The 20,748-nt window shown below is 46.7% G+C and overlaps 1 protein-coding gene across 2 annotated transcripts in view; it reads right to left on the bottom strand.

Moving 5' to 3' along the window:
* LOC144676254 (jupiter microtubule associated homolog 1-like) overlaps positions 1-5,173 on the bottom strand; it is a 40,315-nt gene extending 35,142 nt beyond the window's left edge. The window contains exon 1 of one of the 2 annotated variants that reach the window (XM_078536730.1): positions 4,984-5,173. In XM_078536730.1, the coding sequence (XP_078392856.1) occupies positions 4,984-5,039 (56 nt within the window). In that variant the 5' untranslated portion in view covers positions 5,040-5,173. The remainder of the gene's footprint in view (positions 1-4,983) is intronic. The other variant, XM_078536729.1, reaches the window with a different exon arrangement.
* Positions 5,174-20,748: the final 15,575 nt, after the last annotated feature.

Genomic DNA, 20,748 nt, shown 5'->3' with positions numbered 1-20,748 from the left:
GCCATTAAATGTCAAGGGTGATGATTAGATTCTCTGATGGTTACTGCCAGCACTTGTGTGGCATGAATGTTACTTGCCACTTGTCAGCCCAAGCCTGGATATTGTCCAGGTCTTGCTGCATTTGGACATGGACTGCTTCAGTCTCCGAGTCATCACAAATGGTGAACATTGCATGCTGATTGTGTAATCAGCAAACATCCCCACTTCTGACCTTGATGGAAGGAAGGTCATTGATGAAGCAGCTGAAGATGATTGGGCCAAGGACATGACCCTGAGGAACTCCTGCAGTGATGTCCTGGAACTGAGATGATTGACCAACAACCACCATCTTCCTTCGTGCTAGGTATGACTCCAACCAGGAGAGATTTCCCCTTGATTCCAGTTTTGCTAGGATTCCCTGATGCCACACTCAGTCAAATGCTGCCTTGATGTCAAGGGCAGTGATTCTCACCTCACAAGTTCAGCTCTTTTGTCCATGCTTGAACCAAGGCTCTAATGAGGTCAGGAGCTGAGTGGCCCTGGCAAAACCCAAACTGAACAGCAAGCAGGTTATTGCTAAGCAAGTGCTGCTTGACAGCACTGTTGATGACCCCTTCCATCAGTTTTCTGATGATAAAGAGTAGACTGATGTGGGAGTAATTGCCCAAGTTGGATTTGTCTTGCTCCATGTACAGGACATACTTTGGCATCTGCCTGGCAATGTGGAAAATTGCCTGTGTTGTAGCTGTACTGGAACAGCTTGACTAGGGGTGCAGCAGGTTCTGGAGCACAAGTCTTCAGTACTATTGCTGGAATATTGTCAGGGCCCACAGCCCTTGCAGTATCCAGCACCTTCAGCTATTTCTTGATATCACATGGAGTGAATCAAATTGGCAGAAGACTGGCATCTGTGATGCTGGGGACCTCCAGAGGCTCACCTACTGACTTTTACCAGGCCTCCTTGATGGCAATGGCAGTCACAACTCAACTTGGACCAAGTGTAATGAGGTCTGGAGCCAAGCAATCCTGGCAGAACCCATATTAAGGAACAGTGAGATTGAGTCATTGCCAGCTGTCCCTCCATTCAAGGATGACATCTATTGGGAGTCACAAGTTTCTGTTATGGTCTTCACATGACTGAAGAAGCTGATTCTCAACCCACAGATCTTTGGGTAAATGGGGAAGGAGGTCCCACAAGGTAATGAAATCCAGAGTGCAGGATTTGCTTCCTTTCCTTCTCTGCCTCATCATTAAGACAAGACCCTGGTAGAAAACTCTGCTTGATTTTGTTTAAAGTGGGGACTTTGGGGCAGCATCATTGTCCACACAATCTTGACAGGTTGGTGGTCAGATTTTGGTGAGGTATTGAACCACAATGGCCTGGACCACTGTGCCACTTTCTTCTGCCTTTTCAGCTGGTGGGATGCACAGTCTTCCTTCACCTGACCTGAGGACTTTTTGGACTGCACTTTGTCTGCCACCTTCCCTTGACCTTGCTGTCATGGGTGAACCTACCAAGAGCAAGGAGCTCCCACAGCATTGCTCAAAGGATTGGAGTGCACAAGCCTCTCCATCACTTCAAGTGGCAATCCATAGAGAGATTGTTGAGTAACTGCCACTTCATAGCACCACCAATGACAATTTCCATCACTTGGCTGATGATTGAGAGTAGACTAATGGGGTAGCAATGATTTGTCCTGTTTTTAATGGACAGCACATACTTGGGCAATTTCCCAGCTGGGTAGACGCTAGTGTTGTATTTGTGCTGGAACAGCCTAGCTAGAGGCAAAGATGGTTCTGGAGCACATGTCTTCAGTCCTACAGCCAGGCTTTTGTAAGGATTCATGGCTTTTGCTCAGCCCTTTTGTTCTACCATTTCTTCATATCACAGAGTGATTTGAATTGGCTGAAGTCTGGCTCTTGTGATGGCAGGGAACCTCAGGAGGAGGCCAGGGTGGAACAACCACTCTGCACTTTTGCCAGAGAATGGTTGTTAAACATTTCAACCTCATCTTTCACACTCATTTTGGGATCCGCCATCAAGAAACTTTGAACTTCACTACCCTGGAGGACAACTGTGGATGCTCTGAGTATATTCAAGGCAGATCAACAGATTTTTAAATATTAAAGGGAACTGAAGAATAGGGCAGAAAGATTAAATTAATGGAGAACATCTGTTCAAAGAGCCAAATGGTGTATTCCTGCTCCTAGTTAGGTTTTAAACAGATGCTTGGGCACTAGTCTCATTCAAATGGTATTCAATAAACTAAATATTGCCTAGAGCTAATAATTACACCAGGAAAGCTCCAATCATCTTTAGGCCAAAAAAGCCTGACTTCAATACAGCCCCTATTTCTGTCCCTACCTTCCTGTCATTGTTATTTGTGCAGTTTGTCAGCATTATAGAGAGCCACAATTTCTTTTATGTACGAAATAAAACAGAAATTTGGGAATGGGCAATTTAGCCCAGTCTGTGGCAGAGTTTCCCCATGACTCTCACCCATCCTTGTTCAATCTAAATCTTGAATGCTGAAAGCAAATTCCACCATATACTAAGCCACAGTATGAACATGCATCGCAGAAGTATAGCCCATTTCCAACCCCTCCCACATCCTGCAGCTTTGAAAAGGGTGGGCAGCACAGTTCTCCATCACTAAGCTTCTGAAACACTCCATTCCTAACACAAGTACAGGGAAGTTCACTTAAATGGAAATAAAATAAGAATTTAAGATCAAAAGAGACCACTGAGTGAATCCAGCCCTACAGTGTCCAAACTTCAGAGTAAAGCAGGTACCCACCTTGAGAAATCTCAATAATTCTCTATAGCAAGTCACAAGAAAACACTAACATTGACTGAAAGATTCCCACACTACAAGCATTTTAAACAGGAGCATATTTAAAATGCCAGTGAAGTGTCGTTATTGAATGAGACAGCAGATACCAAATGCACAACCACTCCCTCTCCTTAGCAGCACTAGTGTTTAGGTTTTGAATGGCACCAGAGGCTGAGCGTTCAATCTAAACCATGAATTAATGACAGCTCTGCAATGCGTGCATATGTATGGCAGAATGCACAATGTTTAAACAAGCAAATCTAATTGCAAATTCCCATTAAGACAGACAGTTCCCCAGTGCTTCATGACCACCTGGCACAGACAGCATCAAGCTAGACAAAAGATCTACACCCAACACAAGCAGTTTCCTCTACACATGCAGACAATTCACACATTTCAGCAGATCATAGGTACAATTTACAGGCTGAATCTCAGAATGCAACATGCTTTAACCATCATTACCTTCCCCTCTTAGGAAAAAGCTAGGGTGGGGCAGGGATGAAGAAAGACAGGGTTTCTGCCTGATCAATGACTCCCAAATCTAAGAACAGACAATTTCTGATTAATTATTGAAATAAGACAGTTGAAGACATCACATTTCCTCTGAGGTGGTATGAATGAAAGACCCACCCATGTTTCTGGACAGGGATTTCACAGGGGACCAATGTCATTTTATGCATTCTTATAGCATGGAACATTGCTGATTCAGTCAGTCATTCAAAAGCCTCGATTAGGAGTGCCAGATTCATCAATTACAACAGCAGCAATACCAGATCTTTGGATACGCTCTGTATAAAAATGGATGGCAATTTGTGTTCAAGATGTGCACTATCCAAACCATTCAGCTGTGTCTCTTTACAGACATACAGACCCTATAGAAAACAATGAACATTTTGCAAAAAGGATGAAACAAAGGGTTCATTTTGCCCAATTAAGGTCATGCTGCAGCACTGTTTATAGATGTGCCAACATCCTGCAGCAGCTGTTAACAGACTCCTCCATTAAGCCCACTGTCCACAATTGGCTGATACAGAAAACCCACGGGCACTGCATCTGCCTCAAAGAACCAGACTGCAGCAGGATAGCCCAGGACATGGATGGCATCACTGGTGCCAGAGGACCACCTCCCCCAAGGGGCAGGCCACACCCCCTCTCACTAGGATGCAGACCCCACCCCATTGGGACCGAGGGGCCATTACCCCCGCAAGGGTGTAAATCCCACCCCAGGGGGAGCGGGGGCACATCCCCCCTCACTAGGGTGCAGACCCCACCCCATTGGGACAGAGGGGCCATTACCCCCACAAGGGTGTAAATCCCACCTCAGGGGGAGCGGGGGCGCATCCCCCCTCACTAGGGTGCAGACCCCACCCCATTGGGACCGAGGGGCCATTACCCCCACAAGGGTGTAAATCCCACCCCAGGGGGAGCGGGGGCACATCCCCCCTCACTAGGGTGCAGACCCCACCCCATTGCGACAGAGGGGCCATTACCCCCACAAGGGTGTAAATCCCACCCCAGGGGGAGCGGGGGCACATCCCCCCTCACTAGGGTGCAGACCCCACCCCATTGGGACAGAGGGGCCATTACCCCCACAAGGGTGTAAATCCCACCCCAGGGGGAGCGGGGGCACATCCCCCCTCACTAGGGTGCAGACCCCACCCCATTGCGACAGAGGGGCATTTTTCCCCCCACCCGCCCTGGGCAGGGTGCAGACCCCACCCCAGGGAGGCCACTGCCCTCTCCCCCGGGGTGCAGAGGTATCCGGGGGGGGGGGAATGAGGGGGGTTACACTCCGTGGGGGGGGGATGAGGGGGGTTGTACTCCGGGGGGGATGAGGGGGGTTGTACTCGGGGGGGGGGGGGGGGGATGAGGGGGGTTGTACTCCAGTGGAAGGGGTGGGGGATGAGGGGGGGTTACACTCCGGGGGAAGGGGATGAGGGGGGGTTACACTCCGGGGGAAGGGGTGGGGGATGAGGGGGGGTTACACTCCGGGGGAAGGGGTGGGGGATGAGGGGGGTTGTACCCCGGGGGAAGGGGTGGGGGATGAGGGGGGTTGTACTCCGAGGAGGGGGGGTGGGGGATGAGGGGGGTTGTACTCCGGGGTGGATGACTGAGCGGAGCCGCCCCCGCCCTCACGGCTCTACCGCGCAGGTAACCGTCACCGGGATACCTGGAGCTGCTGCGGCCTGTCGAGTCCAGGCCCTGGTATGTGGTGGTCGTGGTCATTTCAGAGGCCGGTTATCGCCGCTTCCTTTCCCTCTCCGTTAACGGCTCCAAACTCCTCGCTCTCTCGCGCGGATCCTGGTGTTCGCCGCTGCTTATTTCTAAACCCGACACAAACCCCGCCCCTGCTGTTCTCCCATTGGTACAAACCCAGGCAACCCTACCTCCCATTGGTGGTTTGGACAAACTTCCCGCAACCTATTGGCTTTCGCTGGTGTCAGTCATTCTCGAGAGGCGGGGCGAGCCGGGATGGGTGACGTAATGAGCAGGCTTTGTTTGAGTTGAGGTGACGTAATGCAAGAGCCGAGGCAGAGGGGCAAAACTGGGGGATGGAGTAACGGCGGGATGGGGATGGGGATGGGGATAAAATTGAAGAGACGGTGTAAAACTAGGAGTGAGGGGGTAAAAATGGGAGAGAGGGAGTAAAGCTAGGAGAAGGGACAAAGCTGGGAGAAGGGGCAAAGCTGGAATGGGGATAAAATTGGGAGTGGGCAAAACAAACTGAGAGGGTTAAACTGGGAGACAGGTGGCAAAACTGGGAGGAAAAGATGGGAGAGGGGGGGTAAAGTTGGGAGGGAGGGAGCCATACTGGGATGGGGATAAAATTGGGAGAGTGGGAGCAAAACTGGAAGTGAGAGGGTAAAACTGGGAGAGAGGGAGTAAAACTGGGAGAAGTGCTATGACCACAGCAGATGTTAAGTGCTGAGCAAACCAAATCCTGGAGGGAAACTTGGCTTACCCTTTTTTTGTATTCTGAAAACGAGAAGAAAACGTACTGATCTCAGCAGCAAGAAGTCCAGTAACAGTTTGGGATTTAAAAAAATTATAAGTAAAAGTTTTATTAACAAGAAGAAAAGAAAACTTAAGCACATAAGATTACAGGTACACAGTTAAAAATTAATTTTACAAAACATTTCCCCAAAAGACTCCCTAATTGGTCAGACCCACAAGAAAACATCTTCCAGGCAACACTCCCTTATAGATATTTTTAACTATAAAAATCCAGTAATATTACCCGAGGCAAACACATGTTGCTTTAATAAAGGCATACCACATGACCCCCTAAACTCTCTTCCACTGTGCTTTGGAAATCCAAGACTTAAGGACAAGACTGCTTTTTGTAGCCCAAAACTTTTGAGGCTTGACTGGTTGGCTTATTCAAACTGCATCTTGTCCCAGACTAGGAATGTTTCCAGGAGATCCCCACACAGCCAACAGCCAACTGCCCCCAGCCAACCCATCCCTAAGCTCGCCACAGTAACTCTAAATACCTTTCACCCCCTTTCATCTCAGGTTCCATTGTTCTCACACCTCTTTGAAGCTCAAATCCTTCCAAATATCAAAACTTTCTTGTTTCTATGTTGTCTCTGCTTTTGGGTCAAAGAAATGTAATATACCTTCTTCTATTTACCCATGGAAATCCTGTAAAATGCAAAGATGTTTCTTGACACCTCTGACTTCCCTTTGATATTCAAACAAACTCTCAAGTTATCTAAAAATGGAAATATTAGATTCAACCTATTTGCTTGTACCTCAAACCCACCATAATACCTCATTACAAATCCACAAACCTAACGCCTCTGTCCTTTCATGCCTTAAAGCTCCCAGACAACCCCTCTCTAGTGACTATTCCTCAGTTTAATCAAACCATTTACACACACACACACACACACACAGTCTTCTTCACAGAATAACACAATATTTCCCAAAAATATTTTTAAAAATAACATCCATTCTCACAGAAGGGACAAAACTGGGAGAAGGGGCAAAGCTGGGATGGGGATAAAACTGGGAGAGAGGTGGCAAAACTGGGAGGACCAAAGCTGGAAGAGAGGGGGTAAAGTTGGGACAAAGGACAAAGCTGAGAGAAAGGGCAAAGCTGAGGGAGGAGGGCAGAGTTGGGATAAAGAGCAAAGCTAGGGTGAGGATAAAATTGGGAGAGAGGGAGCAAAATTGAGAGAGGTGCGAAGCTGGAAGAGGGGGAAAAGCTGGTAGAGATAGGGCAAAGCTGGCGGGGGGCAAAGCTTGGAGAGAGGGGAAATGCTGGGAGGGAAAAGCTGGGAGGGGCAAAGCTGGGAGAGGGGGGCAAAGCTGGGAGGGAGGGGGGAAAAGCTGGTAGAGAGGAAGCAAAGCTGGGAGAGAGTTGGGAAAGATTTGTTGACAGCACCTTAAATTGGCGTTCCATGCTGTAATACATAATTGCTACATGCAACCAGAACTACCTGTGCTATTCATTGACTGCACACATCAATCAGGGAGCCCGATAGCACTGGTGGCTAGCACTTAGAGGGGAGGTGAAATGAGACTGCAAGAAATGGTTAGATCCTGTTTCCAATTGTGGGGAAGAACATAACAAGAGGTCGTCAATATAAGATAGTCACCAAAAATCCAATAGGGAATTTGGAAGAAACTTCTTCACCCAAACGGTAGTGAGAATGTGGAACTTGCTACCACAGGGAGTGGTTGAAGCCTATAAGCCAGCCATCTTCATCAATGACCTTCCTTCCATCAGAACATCAGAAGTGGGGATGTTTGCTGATGATTGCACAATGTTCATCACCATTCGAGACTCCTCAGATACTGAAGCAGTCCATGTCCAAATGCAGCAAGACCAGGACAATATCCAGGCTTGGGCTGACAAATGGCAAGTAACATTCGTGCCACACAAGTGTCAGGCAATGACCATCTCCAACAAGACAGAATCTAACCATCGCCCTTTGACATTCAATGGCATTACCATCGCTGAATCTCCCACTATCAACATCCTGGGGTCACCATTGACCAGAAACTGAGCTAGACCAGCCACATAAATACTGTGGCTACAAGAGCAGGTCAGAGGCTAGGATTCCAGTGGCAAGTAATTCACCTCCTGACTCCCCAAAGCGTGTCCACCATCTATAAGGCACAAGTCAGAAGTGTGATGGAATACTCTTCAATTCCCTGAATGAGTGCAGCTCCAACAAGCTCAAGAAGCTTGACACCATCCAGCACAAAGCAGCCCGCTTGATAGGCACCCCTTCCACAAACATTCACTCCCTCCACCACCGACGCACAGTGGCAGCAGTGTGTACCATCTACAAGATGCACTGCAGGAACTCACCAAGGCTCCTTAGGCAGCGCCTTCCAAACCTACAGTTGCTAAATTCTAGAAGGACAAGGGCAGCAGACACATGGGAACATCACTACCTGGAAGTTCCCCTCCAAGCTACACACCATCCTTTTTCACAAATGTATCGCCATTCCTTCACCGTCGTTGTGTCAAAATCCTGGAACTCCCTCCCTAATAGCACTGTGGGTGTACCTATACCACATGGACTGCAGCAGTTCAAGAAGGCAACTCACCACCACCTTCTCAAGGGCAACTAGGGATGGGCAATAAACGCTGGCCTAGGCAGTGACACCCACTTCCTGTAAATGAACAAAAAAAAGTATAGATACATTGAAGGGGAAGCTGAACAAGCACATGGGGGAGAAGGGAATAGAGTGGGTTTAAATGAGAAAAGATGGGAAGAGACTGGAATGGAGCCTAAACACCAGCATTAACTGGTTAGGCTGAATAGCCTATTTCTGGGCTGTATGTCATGTGTAATCCTCTTCAAAAGGCTCACATTGCAGCATTTCAGTATCACACTCTTGTAATGTTCAAAGGGACATCTTACTGCTAGCATTGTGTCCAAGATAAAGAGGCTCAATCCAATATGTATCCCCTAACAAATGTCCCCTGTCACCCATCCCTGTAGAGACAAGGCCAACCCAGAGGCCTCCCTCATGGACTGAGCTGTTAGTGAGCTGGAGGAGAGACAGAGCACATGATGAAGCACAGAATGCAAATGAGGAGGAGAATGTGTTGGTTTAACAGAGCCTGGGAGCCTGATGCTTGCATTTCTCTCAGTTCTAGCCTTCACTGCCACTAACAGGGCCCTCCAGGGCAGAAAGAGATAAGGCTGCAGGAACAGTTAAAGCCTCCTTGCAGGCGTCCATTCTGAGCCAACAGGTATTTTGGAATCGGTCTAACTATCTGTGCCTGCCCTCGACACAGGAGTGTTGGTGTGTGGGCATGGCTGACGACCAAAAAGACGAGCCTGACAAACCTCCTCCTCCAGAATCTATAATGAGATATATGCTGTAGGAGAAGAGGGTTGTAGGTAGATGCAAAACATAAGTAGTATCCAGGCAAAGAGCAATATCAGGTAATGGGTCCTTAGGTTCCTATTGCTATAGAGATGTGGAGATACTATGAGCATAAGGACAGTGATTAGAGAACACAAGCGTAGAAATTGTTTGACTGACTGGCACTCTCAGAAGCTCCAGTCAATGTGCCTGGCATAGAAGCTGAGGAAACCATCCATCAAATCGAGTGGTGACTGGAGGGCTGCAGCTCCCATTTTTACCTGGGACGGTTCCCTGGGCCAAGATGCCCGTTGATAACTCATGCACGGTTCAATTCCTGAAACAAAATGTCGGCTTAGGGTTCACCACATCACTGTTGAATCCAAATGAATTTGTTAACTGTATCAATGCCTCCTGCTCTTGCCATGAATTGGAAAACGTTATCTTTGTTTCCAATTTCCACCCTTTCTTCACGTTCACCTCTGATTCAACTATCACTCTTCCCCTACATCCTCGACTTGTTTGTCTCCATTTCTGGAGATAGGCCAAAGTTCACTGCTAACCCATGGACTCCCACAGATACCTTGACTATACTTCCTCACACCCTGATTCCTGTAAGGACTCCATTCCATTCTCTCAATGTCTCCATCTCTGTCACATCTATTCTGATGATGCCACCTTCATCACCAGCACTTCCAACATTTCTTCTTTCTTCCTCAACCAAAGTTTCCCTCCAGTGCAGTTGACAGGGCCCTCCACTGTGACAGATCCATTTCATCCACTTCTGCTCTCACCCCTCCCCTCCCTCCTGATACCATGATAGGGTTCCCCTTGTCCACACCTTCCACCCCACCAGCCTCTGTATTCAACAGACCATCCTTTGTCATTTCCCCCAGCTCCAGCATGATGCAACCACCAAACACATCTTCTCCTCACTGTCCCTTTCAGCATTCCAAAGGGACTGTTCCCTCTGTGACACTCTAGCCCACTCCCCTGTCACCCATAACAACACCCCACCTTCCCTACAACATCCTTTTGTGCAAGTACAGAAGATGCAATACCTGCCCTTTCACTTCCTCCCTTCTCACCGTCCAAGGCTCCAAACACTCCTTCCAAGTGAAACAGCAATTTACTTGTAGTTCTTTCAGTTTAGTATACCGTATTCACTGCTCACAATGCGGTCTCCTTTACACTGGGAGACCAAATGCAGACTGGGTGACCTCTATGTGGAACACCTCCTCCTTGTCCACAAGCACGACCCTGAGCCCGGTCGCTTGTCATTTTAATTCTCCACCTTGTTCCTACTCTGACCTTTCTGACCATGGCCTGCTACAGTGTTCCAGTGAAGCTCAACACGGGCTCGTGGAGCAGCATCTCATCTTTCAACTCAGCACTCAACAGCCTTCTAGACTCAACATCAAATTCAACATAAGCTCTGCCTTCATTTTGTTCTGTGTTTTATTTTGTTTTGCTGGGTTGGTCTTCTCTTGTTTATCCCTTCAGGTTGCATTCAGATGGTTGCAATTCATGCCTCATTTGGACTTTATTTCTTTACAATATCCATTACCACTCTCTTCGGTTGTTGCATCATGAAATGTTTTATTATTTAATCTCCTGCCCGCCACTCTATCAGAGACTTTCCCTTTCGTTCTTCCTGCCCCATCCCTCTTCAACTGGCTTAACTCTTACATTTCTACCTTCTTTCTGTTCTAACGAAACGTCATCTTGATCTGAAACTTTAACTTTGTTTCTCTCCACAGATGCTGCCTGACCTGCTGAGTATTTCCAGCATTTTCTCTTTTTATTACTGTTGAATCCAAGTCTGTCCTTTCCCCACATTCACACTGCTTCCTTAGGGCTTGTAGCTGACATATTGTGATGGGTTAAGAGTCACACAAATTCATTCTGCAGCAAGGATCTCAGTGTACTGACACAAGCTGGAACCCTGGCTGTTTAGTCTTCTACACAGGCTATTGAGGCCACCCATCTCAACCACTGGCCCAAACTGAGATCAGCCTTCACAGCACAGAAGGGGGATTGAATCTGGGAGATTCCAGGTCTGTTCCCTTCTAACACCACAACTGGTCTTCACAGACATGGCAACAAGTGGGGCGCCCAAATCCTCAGTTCAGTCCTCATGAATGTGAAGATGAATCTACTCAAGGGCTGAGTGCTCCATTTCATCCTGCAATTAGGAAGCCCAGTCCTCAGGACTGCCCCAACATGCTCAGGGTTAAAAACAATATGGAGATAGCAGACAATGTATTGGCCTGTGACACAACAGAAATCACCAGCCGATCGCTCCCAAATTATTTCTCAGGGCAATTTTCTCTAACAGTTCACAAGTAATTAGAAGATGAGATTCTTGCACGCAGCAACAGGTTAATGTTGTTCCAGAGTGGAGCATCTAAACCCTTGTGAATTAACATTTAACATAAAATCGTGAGATCTCTGCTGGTTCAGCAGAATCAAATCACAAACACTGAGTTCTGATCCTGCACTGGGGATGTTAGCTGATCTCAGTGGGGAAGCTGTTAGATCACTGCACTGGCCTTAGTGCCCTTGGATTTGTGGTGTTGGGGAGAGGGAGGGGCAGAGGGAGAGAATTCAACCATAGCTCCCTCTCCTCAACTGTGACACAGGCTGTGTACCAAACTCAAACCTGTTGACTTGCAGCTCTTCTAATGCTCTTGTTAGAGCAGTTGTGACTGGAGGGCTGCCGCTGCCAGACGGGGAAAAATCAGCCTCTGACTATCCAGGAACACTGGCATTGATGGAAGTGTGTAAATGAGGAGAAGCCTAAGCTCATAGCAACATCCCCAGTGATCAAATATCTAACATTCGCTTCAGAGCTGATCTGTGAATAATGGGACACACATGAAGCACTGGAGGCCCATTAGAAAACCTACTGCCACATTGAGCAGGAATGACAGCATTGGACAGAGTATGTGACATGTAACAGTAATTGCATCATTTTCAATGTCAGTACGATTTAAAGTGAATAGAGCCCTGGGTTGTGTATCAGAGCAGAGCTCTATGGGTCAACAGAACCTGTTTTGAGGTCTTTACACTGCATTGGCCAGTTCTCACTTGGATAATGCTACGGTCACTGCTAAGAGAGTGCTTAGAGCAGTGCTTCCCAAACGTTTTCCTGATGTGACCCCACTTTAATTTTGTGTGACCCTGGAGTGAAAATTGCGGGGAGGGAGGGTTACAGAGTTGTTGAGCTGGCGGGGGATGGGTGGGGGGGTGGGGGGGGGAGGGATCTGTGTGTGGTGGTGAGGGTGAGGGTGCGGGCGAGGGTGAGTGATTGACTGGGGAGGGGTCAGAAAAAAAATTAACGTCTGAAGGGCCCTCAAAGCTGTCAAAACTCAGTCCGCACTCCATGGTCGCTATTGCTGCCTCAGAGCTTGTGACCCCAACATCTCATCCCACCATCCTTTGGCTTAGAGTAACAAAACTGAACCCAAGTGTAAAACCGTGAGGAGAGCTCAGAAGCTCCATGGTGTAGTGAGAAGGTGGTTTCAGGACATCTCATTGAGGAGTAGAAAAGGGAGTCCAGAATATTGCTACAAAGTAGTTAGAAGAAGTTTCACATTAATTATAAATTGTTCACAAAAGCTCCAGTGCTAACAACAGCTTGTACTTATATAGCACCTTTAATATAATCATAGAATGGTTACAGCACAGGCCTGTCACATCTGTACTGACCCTCTGAAGGAGCAATTCATCTAGTGCCACTCCCATGTCTTTTCCCCATAGCCCTGCAAAGTGCTCCTTTTCATATAGTGATCCAATTCCCTTTTGAAAGGCTATCCACAAAGCTCTCAACCTCACGGATGCACCACAGTGACACTAGCTGCTGCTCCGGGTCCAAAACTCGGAGTTCAAGCTGCTGTAACTGACAACACTTCCTGAACGAATGGTTAACTGGACACAGGAAATGTCCTGCAGTTCTCACCAAGATGTGCAATCAGGTGGTCAGAGCTGCCCTCCCATTCCTCTATCTATCAGATAATAAAGCTTACTACAGTAAACTCTTGATGGGTCAAATTCTAGGGGAGCAGCCTTCAAACTTGGGTTAAGCTGAGTTTTGTGATAACTAGGGAGGCCCAATTTGCCACATGAATGTGTCATTATGTAACCTGATATGCCTACAAACATAGTCTACACTGTACTGCATTTGAAATGTTACATATTGAGACATTCTAACACTCATATAAACATACATACGAATATACAAACATATGAATTCGGAGCAGGCATAGGCCATTCGGCATCATTTGATAAGATCGTGGTTGATCTGATTGTGGCCTCAACTTTCCTGCCTACCCCTTATACCCTTTGACTCCCTTGTCAATCAAGAATCTATCTAACTCAGCCTTAAAAAATATTCAATGGCCCCGCCTCTCCGCCTCTGGGGAAGAGAATTCCACAGACTAACGACCTTCTGAGAAAAACGAATTCCCCTCATCTCCGTCTTAAATGGGAGACCCATTATTTTTAAATTGTGCCGTCTAGTTCTAGTCCCTCTCATAAGAAGAAACAAGCTCTCAGCATCCACTCTTCCAAATCCATACACTTTCAGTTATTACTCTGTTTTTCAGATTCAAATGCCGTATAAAAAACATAGTAAAAGAGTAAGAAAAGCTTTTATTCCATTTGTTCACCATTTATCATGTGTTGGCCTTGAAAAAGGCTGGGATTTAGCACCAGAAAACGTAATTTTTTTTCTGCTTAGCATGCTGTTTTCAGATATGCACGATACAGTCAGCCATGTCATCAAAGCAATCAAACATGTTTTTGGTGTTTTCATGCTTTAGTGCAAAATCCTGGAGCATCTCTAAGGCCTTTGTGGCATTGGCCAGGGAAGCAGCTGAGCAAGTGGGTGGACATTCATCGGAAATTCAGGGTCATCAGTCTCCTCAGCTGAAGAATGTATTGCATCTACAGTGGCATCATATGTCAGTTCCATCATGCGTCATATTGCATCATCCACCTCTGTGGTTGGCTCTGCCAGTATCTTCATTCCGGCCTCCCACAGGTGAGTGAAAAGCGCCTTGTCATTGGTTTGGTTAGTATTGCCCTGCTCCTCCTTGTTCTCACTGTCTTGTGTTTGCAATTGTTGCTTCCTTCAACATTTTCCATGCCTTTTTCAGCATCTATCAACTTGGTCTCTAGTACAGTGGGATTGTTGTCCTGTTTCTTATCAATGGCCTCGTTGAACTGAGAGACCAGATGGCCATCGGTAGTGGGTTTTCAGGTTCCTGATCACCCCCTGATCCACTGGCTGGAGCTTGGAAGTGATGTTGGGGGGGCAAGAACAACAGTTTGGCGTTCTTCAGGCCAGCGATTTTGGGGTGCGCAGGGCAGCTGAATATGATGATGACAATCTTCCTTTTCCTTCGTTGATACTTTCCTGACCCATCCCTCAAAAATGCTGGAGGTCATCCAAGCAGTTTTATTTGCCTTGTACTTTGTGGGTTGTGCCTTGACTTTCGCAAAGCACCGTGGCTTCTTAGATTTCTGTATCACAAGAAGCGGCAGCTTTCCGATGCTGTCCATGCTGGTGCAGAGCATAGCAGTGACATGGTCCTTGCTCCTCTTTCCACCATGACATGGGCTCCCCCTTAAACATCAAAGAGTGGTCTGGCAAAAAACAGTCTGGTTTCATCTGCGTTAAAAATATCTCATGGTGCATACTCGCTCAAGACGTGGACAAGACCATCTAGGAGCCAGTTCTGTCATTGCTGCCGTCATCGCCACACCCTCACCATTTACCATACAGAAGAGGATGCCATGCCTTGTCTTGAATCAGTCCAACCATTTGTCACTGCAGATGAACTCCACGTGGCCCAGCTTCTTCACAATGGTGACTCCCCTTCCCTGCAGGATTGGGCAGGAGATGGGAAGGTTCTCTATTCCGGCTGCCTTGAACCATGTTAGAAGAGCTTCTTCGATGTTGGGATAGGCAGCCATTCTCATCCCCTTCCTTGTTGGAGAGAATGCCTATTTGTGGAACTGTTCCAAGATGTTCTCCTTGGCTTTCAGAATGGGGGACAAACTTGATGGCAGGATCTCCCATTCCTTTGCGATGTTCACTTTCCACTTCACGCCACAGTTTTCTACTTGCTCTACCAACTTCACCTTCTGTCTGATCAATAACACTTCAAACTTTCTCACAAGTTTTGCCTTGTTCACACATTGCTTCAAAAGAAGTTTGAGTGCGCTTAGGTCCAATCACTCCACTCTGATTGGTAGATGTGGTCACATGACCCCTGGCAGAAGAGGCTGGCTTGTTTGCTTTGTGGAGGTACCTTTTTTGTAAGAGATTTTGGCATTTTTTCTTGCCGCCACTGAACAAAAGTTCAGCGAACCCATTTCGACCAATGCAGAATTTCGGCTAATCACGGGCATTGTTCTATCTTTTTGCTATTCTGCCTGTGGGAACGGTTGATAACTTTGACACAAACGGAACTTTGTGTCATCCAAATTTGACTCTTCGAGATTTCACTGTACTTGAAAAATACTCACTAGCTACTCAGTACATAGGACATCCCAAGGTGCTTCACAGAAGCATTATAAAACAAAATTCAACACCAAGCCATATAAGGATATATTAGGGCAAACGGCCAAAAGGTTGTTAAAGAGGTGGCTTTTAAGGAGTATCTTAAAGTAAGAAAATGAGATAGAGAGGCAAAGTGATATTGGGAGAGAATTCCAGAACTTAGGTCCAGGCAGCCGAAGGCACAGCCACCAACAGTAGAGCAATTAACATCAGCGATACACAAGGCCAGATTCAGATGAGTTCAGCTATCTCAGATGGTTGTAGGGCTGGAGGGGATTACAGGGATAAGGAGGGGTGAGTCATGGAGGGATTTGGAAAAGAGGATGAGAATTTTAAAATTCAGGTGTTGCTTAACCGAGAGCCAGTTTAGGTCAGTGAGTACAGGCCTGATGGGTGAATAGGTCTTGGTGCTAGTAAGGGCAGGGGGAGCAATGTTTTGGATTATCTCGTATTTGTAGAGGGTTGAATGTGGGAGGTCCAAGAGTGCATTGGAATAGTCAAGTATAAAAGTAATAAGGTTTCAGCAGGTGAGCTGAGATAGGGGCACTGTCAGATGATGTTTTAGAGATGAAAATAGGCAGCCTTAGTGATGGCATAAAGATATGATTGGAGACTCATCTTGGGGTCAGATTTGCAAACAGTCTGGTTCAGACTGTTGCCAGGCGGAGGGATAGAGTCTGTAACGAGGGAACACAGTTTGAAGTGGGGACCAAAGTCTTCCCTAATTGGACAAAATCTCTAATCAGCCAGTACTGAATGAGGGACAAATGATCTGACAGATTAGTAACAGTGGAGGAGTCAAGAGAAGTGGTAGTTAAGTAGAGCTGGGTGATATTAGCGTACATGTGAAAACTGATGGTTTTGAAAGATGTCACCATGGAATGGCACGTAAATGAGAAATAGGAGGGGGCCATGGATAGATCCTTGGGAATGGTGCAGGAGCAGGAAAAAAGACCATTGCAAGAGATACTCTGGCTACGATTGGTTACATAAGAATGGAACCAGGCAAGTACAGTCCCACCCAGCTGGACGGCTTTGGTGAGGCACTGGAGGAATATGGTGTGGCCAACTGTCTAAAATGCTGAAAAAAGGTCAAGGAAGATGAGGAGGGAAAGCTTACCTTTGCCACAGCTACATAGGGTGCCATTTCTGTTATTGATAAGAGCTGTTTTGGTACTAATGAGAGAGGCAGAAATATGATTGGAGGGAATCAAAGATGGAGTTCTAAGAAAGATGAGGATAGATTTGGGAGGAAATAGCACATTCAAGGACTTTGGAGAGGAAAGGGAGGTTAGAAATGGAGGGATAGTTTGCAAGGGCAATAAGATCAAGGGTTTTTTTCTGAAGAGAGGCGGCAATCATTGTCAGCATTTTGTATTAAACGTTACACAGTATTTTAAGCCTGTCGAATACCTGAGTGGGACTGAGCAGGAAAACATAAGAACTTAAATAGGAGCAGGAGTAGTCCCTCAAGCTTGCTGTGCCATTTAATATGATCATTCGATATCCTGCCTCAACTCCACTTCACTGCCCGCTCCCCACGTCCCGATTCCTTGAGTGAGCAAAAGTCTGCCCATCTCAATCTTAAATATATATTCAATGTTGGAGTATCCACAACCCTCTGGGATAGAAAATTCCAAAAATTCACAATACATTGAGTGAAGAAATTTCTCATCTCAGTCTTAACTGATCAGCGCCTTAACCTGAGACTATGGCCCCATGTTCTAGATTCCTAGCCAGGGGAAACAACCTCTCAGTGTTTACTTTGTCAAGCCCCTTCAAAATCTTGTACGTTTCAATGGAATCATCTCTCATTCTCCTAAACTCCAGGGAGAAAAGGCCCAATTTACTCAGCCTCTCGACACAGGACAACAGTGTCATCCTAAGAACCAATCTAGTGTACCTTCACCATACCGCCTCCATGGCAAGTATATTCTTCCATAGATACGGAGACCAAAACTGTGCACAATACTCCAGGTGTGGTCTCAGCAAAGTCCTATACAATTGTAGCAAGACTCCCTTTCTTGTGTACTCCAATCGCCTTACAATAAAGGCCAACATGCAGTTTGCCTTCCTAATTGCTTACTGTAACTGCACGCTAACTTGTGTTTCCTCTAAGAGTACACAAAATTCTCTTTGAATGTCAACATTTAGAACTTACATGCCTTTAAAAAAATGTTGCTTTTCTGTCCTGTTCTTACTACCAAAGTGAATAACCTGACACTTCCCCACATTATACTCCATCTGCCACCTTGTTTCCAGTCAGTTAACTTATCTCTCTGTGTCCTCCTCACAGCTTACATTCCCACCTAGCTGTGTCAATAAACTTAGAACCATTATCATTGTATATTATACATTTATTTTTATCCTTTTTTGCCAACCCTCACCCCTCCAATCACAGGGCCATTTGTCACTTGTTTATATGTTTTGCTTTCATAGAGCACTGCCCCTTGTTCTGCTATTAACGCATTCTGCCATCTTACCTTTATGCCACTATCAGCACCTTTTTTAGCCTTTAACATACCATTAACACTCCCTTTGTCCTGTGTCCATGACATCTTTGTCAAATTTCTCCTTTGAAACATAGAAAATAGGAGCAGGAGTCATCCGTAGCTCCCACCCATCCCTGACCTTCTATTTTGCTCCACCCCCTCTTAAACAGTATAAAATCCATCACATTTCTACTTCTCTTTAGCTCTGGAGAGTCATACGGACTCAAAATATTAACTCTGTTTCTCTCTCCACAGATGCTGCCAGACCTGCTGAGTTTTTCCAGCATTTTCTGTTTTTTATTTTAGATACATTAACCTTGGTTTCTTTGTCTAAGTCATTAATATAGATTGTAACTAGCTTAGACCCCAGCACTAATCCTTGTGGCACTCCACTAGTCACAGCCTGCTGACTTGAAAAACACTTATCCCTACTCTTTACTTCTTGTCCGTTAATCAATCCTCTATCGATGCTATTACCCCCAAATCCATGAGCCCTTATCTTGCCTATTAGCCTTGTGTGTGATAACTTATCGAATGCCTTTTGGAAAACCAAGTTTACTACACACACTGGTTTCCTTTTATCTACCCTCCTAGTTACATCCTCAAAAAACCCTAATAAATTTGTCAAACACAATTTCCCTTTCATAAAACTATGTTGACTCTGTCTGATTATATTATGATTTTCTAAGTGCATTGTTAAGTCTTCCTTAATAATAGGTCAGTTTCCTGTCTCCCACCCATTTCTTGAACAGCTGTGTTATCACTGATTCTTCTGGAAGGGAGTTAACTGCTGCTGAACCTGATAGGTTTGTGCCAAGTTTTCTGATCTCAGCCAAAATACTGGGCTTGTTCTAAAACTGGCCCAACATCTCCAGGACTGGTCAGAACTCTACTGTAGAGAAGAATTCCTTTTAAGAAAATGGGGAAAAGGGCAAAACATAGTCAGGTTCCCTATTCTCCAACTCTACTCCCAGTAACCTACAAGCACTAACAGGCTTATACATGAAGAAAAATAGCCACTCAGAAAATGGAGCAACTATCAGTCATGGCTTGGTGATAGCACGAATGGGTGAGTTAGGAGGTCATGGATTTAAGTCCCACTCTGGGACTTGTTCACAATATCCAACTGACACTCCACTGCTGTCCTCAGAGGTGTTGGCTTTTGGGTGAGATGTTGAACTGAGGCTTCATGTAGATGTAAGAGTTTCTATGGCACTGTTCAAAAAACAGCAGGGGAGTTCTTTCCAGTGTCCTGGCCGCTATTTATCACTCATGCAACTCTTTCGAGTTATCAACAGTCACAGATTGCAACTCTTTCAAGTACAAACACAGTTCTTGGTTTCCGGGAGTGGGACATGAACCCACAACCCTCTGATTCAAAGGCGAGGGTGCTATGAACTGAGCCACAGCTGACACCTCCTTATCACTCATGCAACATCACCAAAAACAGATTACCTGCTGATTTATGTTATTGCCATGTTAATTACATTGTTAAGGTTAAAAGAAACAGGTGATTGGTATTAACTGACTTTGAGCACAAGCTGGAAGCCAAAGTCACTACTCGCCTAGGGCACTGGACAGGACTGCTCCGAGTGCTGTCCTATAGGGGTTGAGTGCTGGTCATAAACCAGCTGATTGCCACTGTGTTGTGGTACCGGCTGGTCACTTTTACCCCTCCCCCTGAGTTTCACACAAAATTCCAGAGAATTCTCGTTGGCTTCTTCTGGGGCAAAAGGCTGCACTGGGTCACTGCAGAGGTTCTGAGTCTCCTGCTTAGGGAGGGCGGTCAGGCGCTGGTGTGCCTATGCACCCAGGTGGCGACCTTCCACCTTCAGGTCCTGCAGCAATACCTTTATGTTGAGCCTCTTCCAAGATGGTGTGCCTTGGCAACGTATTTTTTCCGCCAGGTTCACGGCTTGAATTAAGACCTGCAGCTCCTGTTTGTAGACCTGAGGGGCCTTTATGGCTCCTTGCAGGCATTGCCCATCTTTTACCAGGACCTGATCAAAGCCTGGAACATGGTCGCCTCGCACCGCAGCTCTCCGGCGTCAGGAGTAGCGGCTATCGTCAGAGAGCCACTGCTCAGGAATCTGCACCTCCACCACTTTCGGTGGCTGGCGGAGAGGAGGGCTGTGGCTGCCAGGGTGACCAGGATCGGGGATGTTCTGGCTGGCAGAGGAGCGGGCTGGATACTCACACAGGAGCTGGCGCATCGCGTGTCGGTGGATGTGCGGCTCGCAGCCAATGCCATCTATGACCTCAGGATGGTCATGCTCAGCCCCGATGTCATTCTGGGTCTCGAGGTGGCACAGGTGCACGGTGGTCTTCTGTCCAAGCATACCCGTTTGGATGGAATTCCACATTGGCCCCAAGCCCCAAATTCTTCCTTGGGAGCCGAAGCCCCGCAATAAGAGTTGCCTCGTGGAAATGCCCTCCGTGCCCTTTAGCAAGACGCAGAGGGGTTTCCTGTATGGGCTGCTGCTGCACACCTTTCACTTCCTTGCCCTCCGCCCGGACACACCCTGGCATGCCTTGTTGCCGT

Source organism: Cetorhinus maximus, unplaced genomic scaffold (assembly GCF_964194155.1).
Source record: "Cetorhinus maximus unplaced genomic scaffold, sCetMax3.hap1.1 HAP1_SCAFFOLD_1461, whole genome shotgun sequence".
Taxonomy (NCBI): domain Eukaryota; kingdom Metazoa; phylum Chordata; class Chondrichthyes; order Lamniformes; family Cetorhinidae; genus Cetorhinus; species Cetorhinus maximus.
The sequence above is the reverse complement of the archived record's forward strand: the minus strand, read 5'-3'. Positions and strand labels throughout refer to the sequence as shown.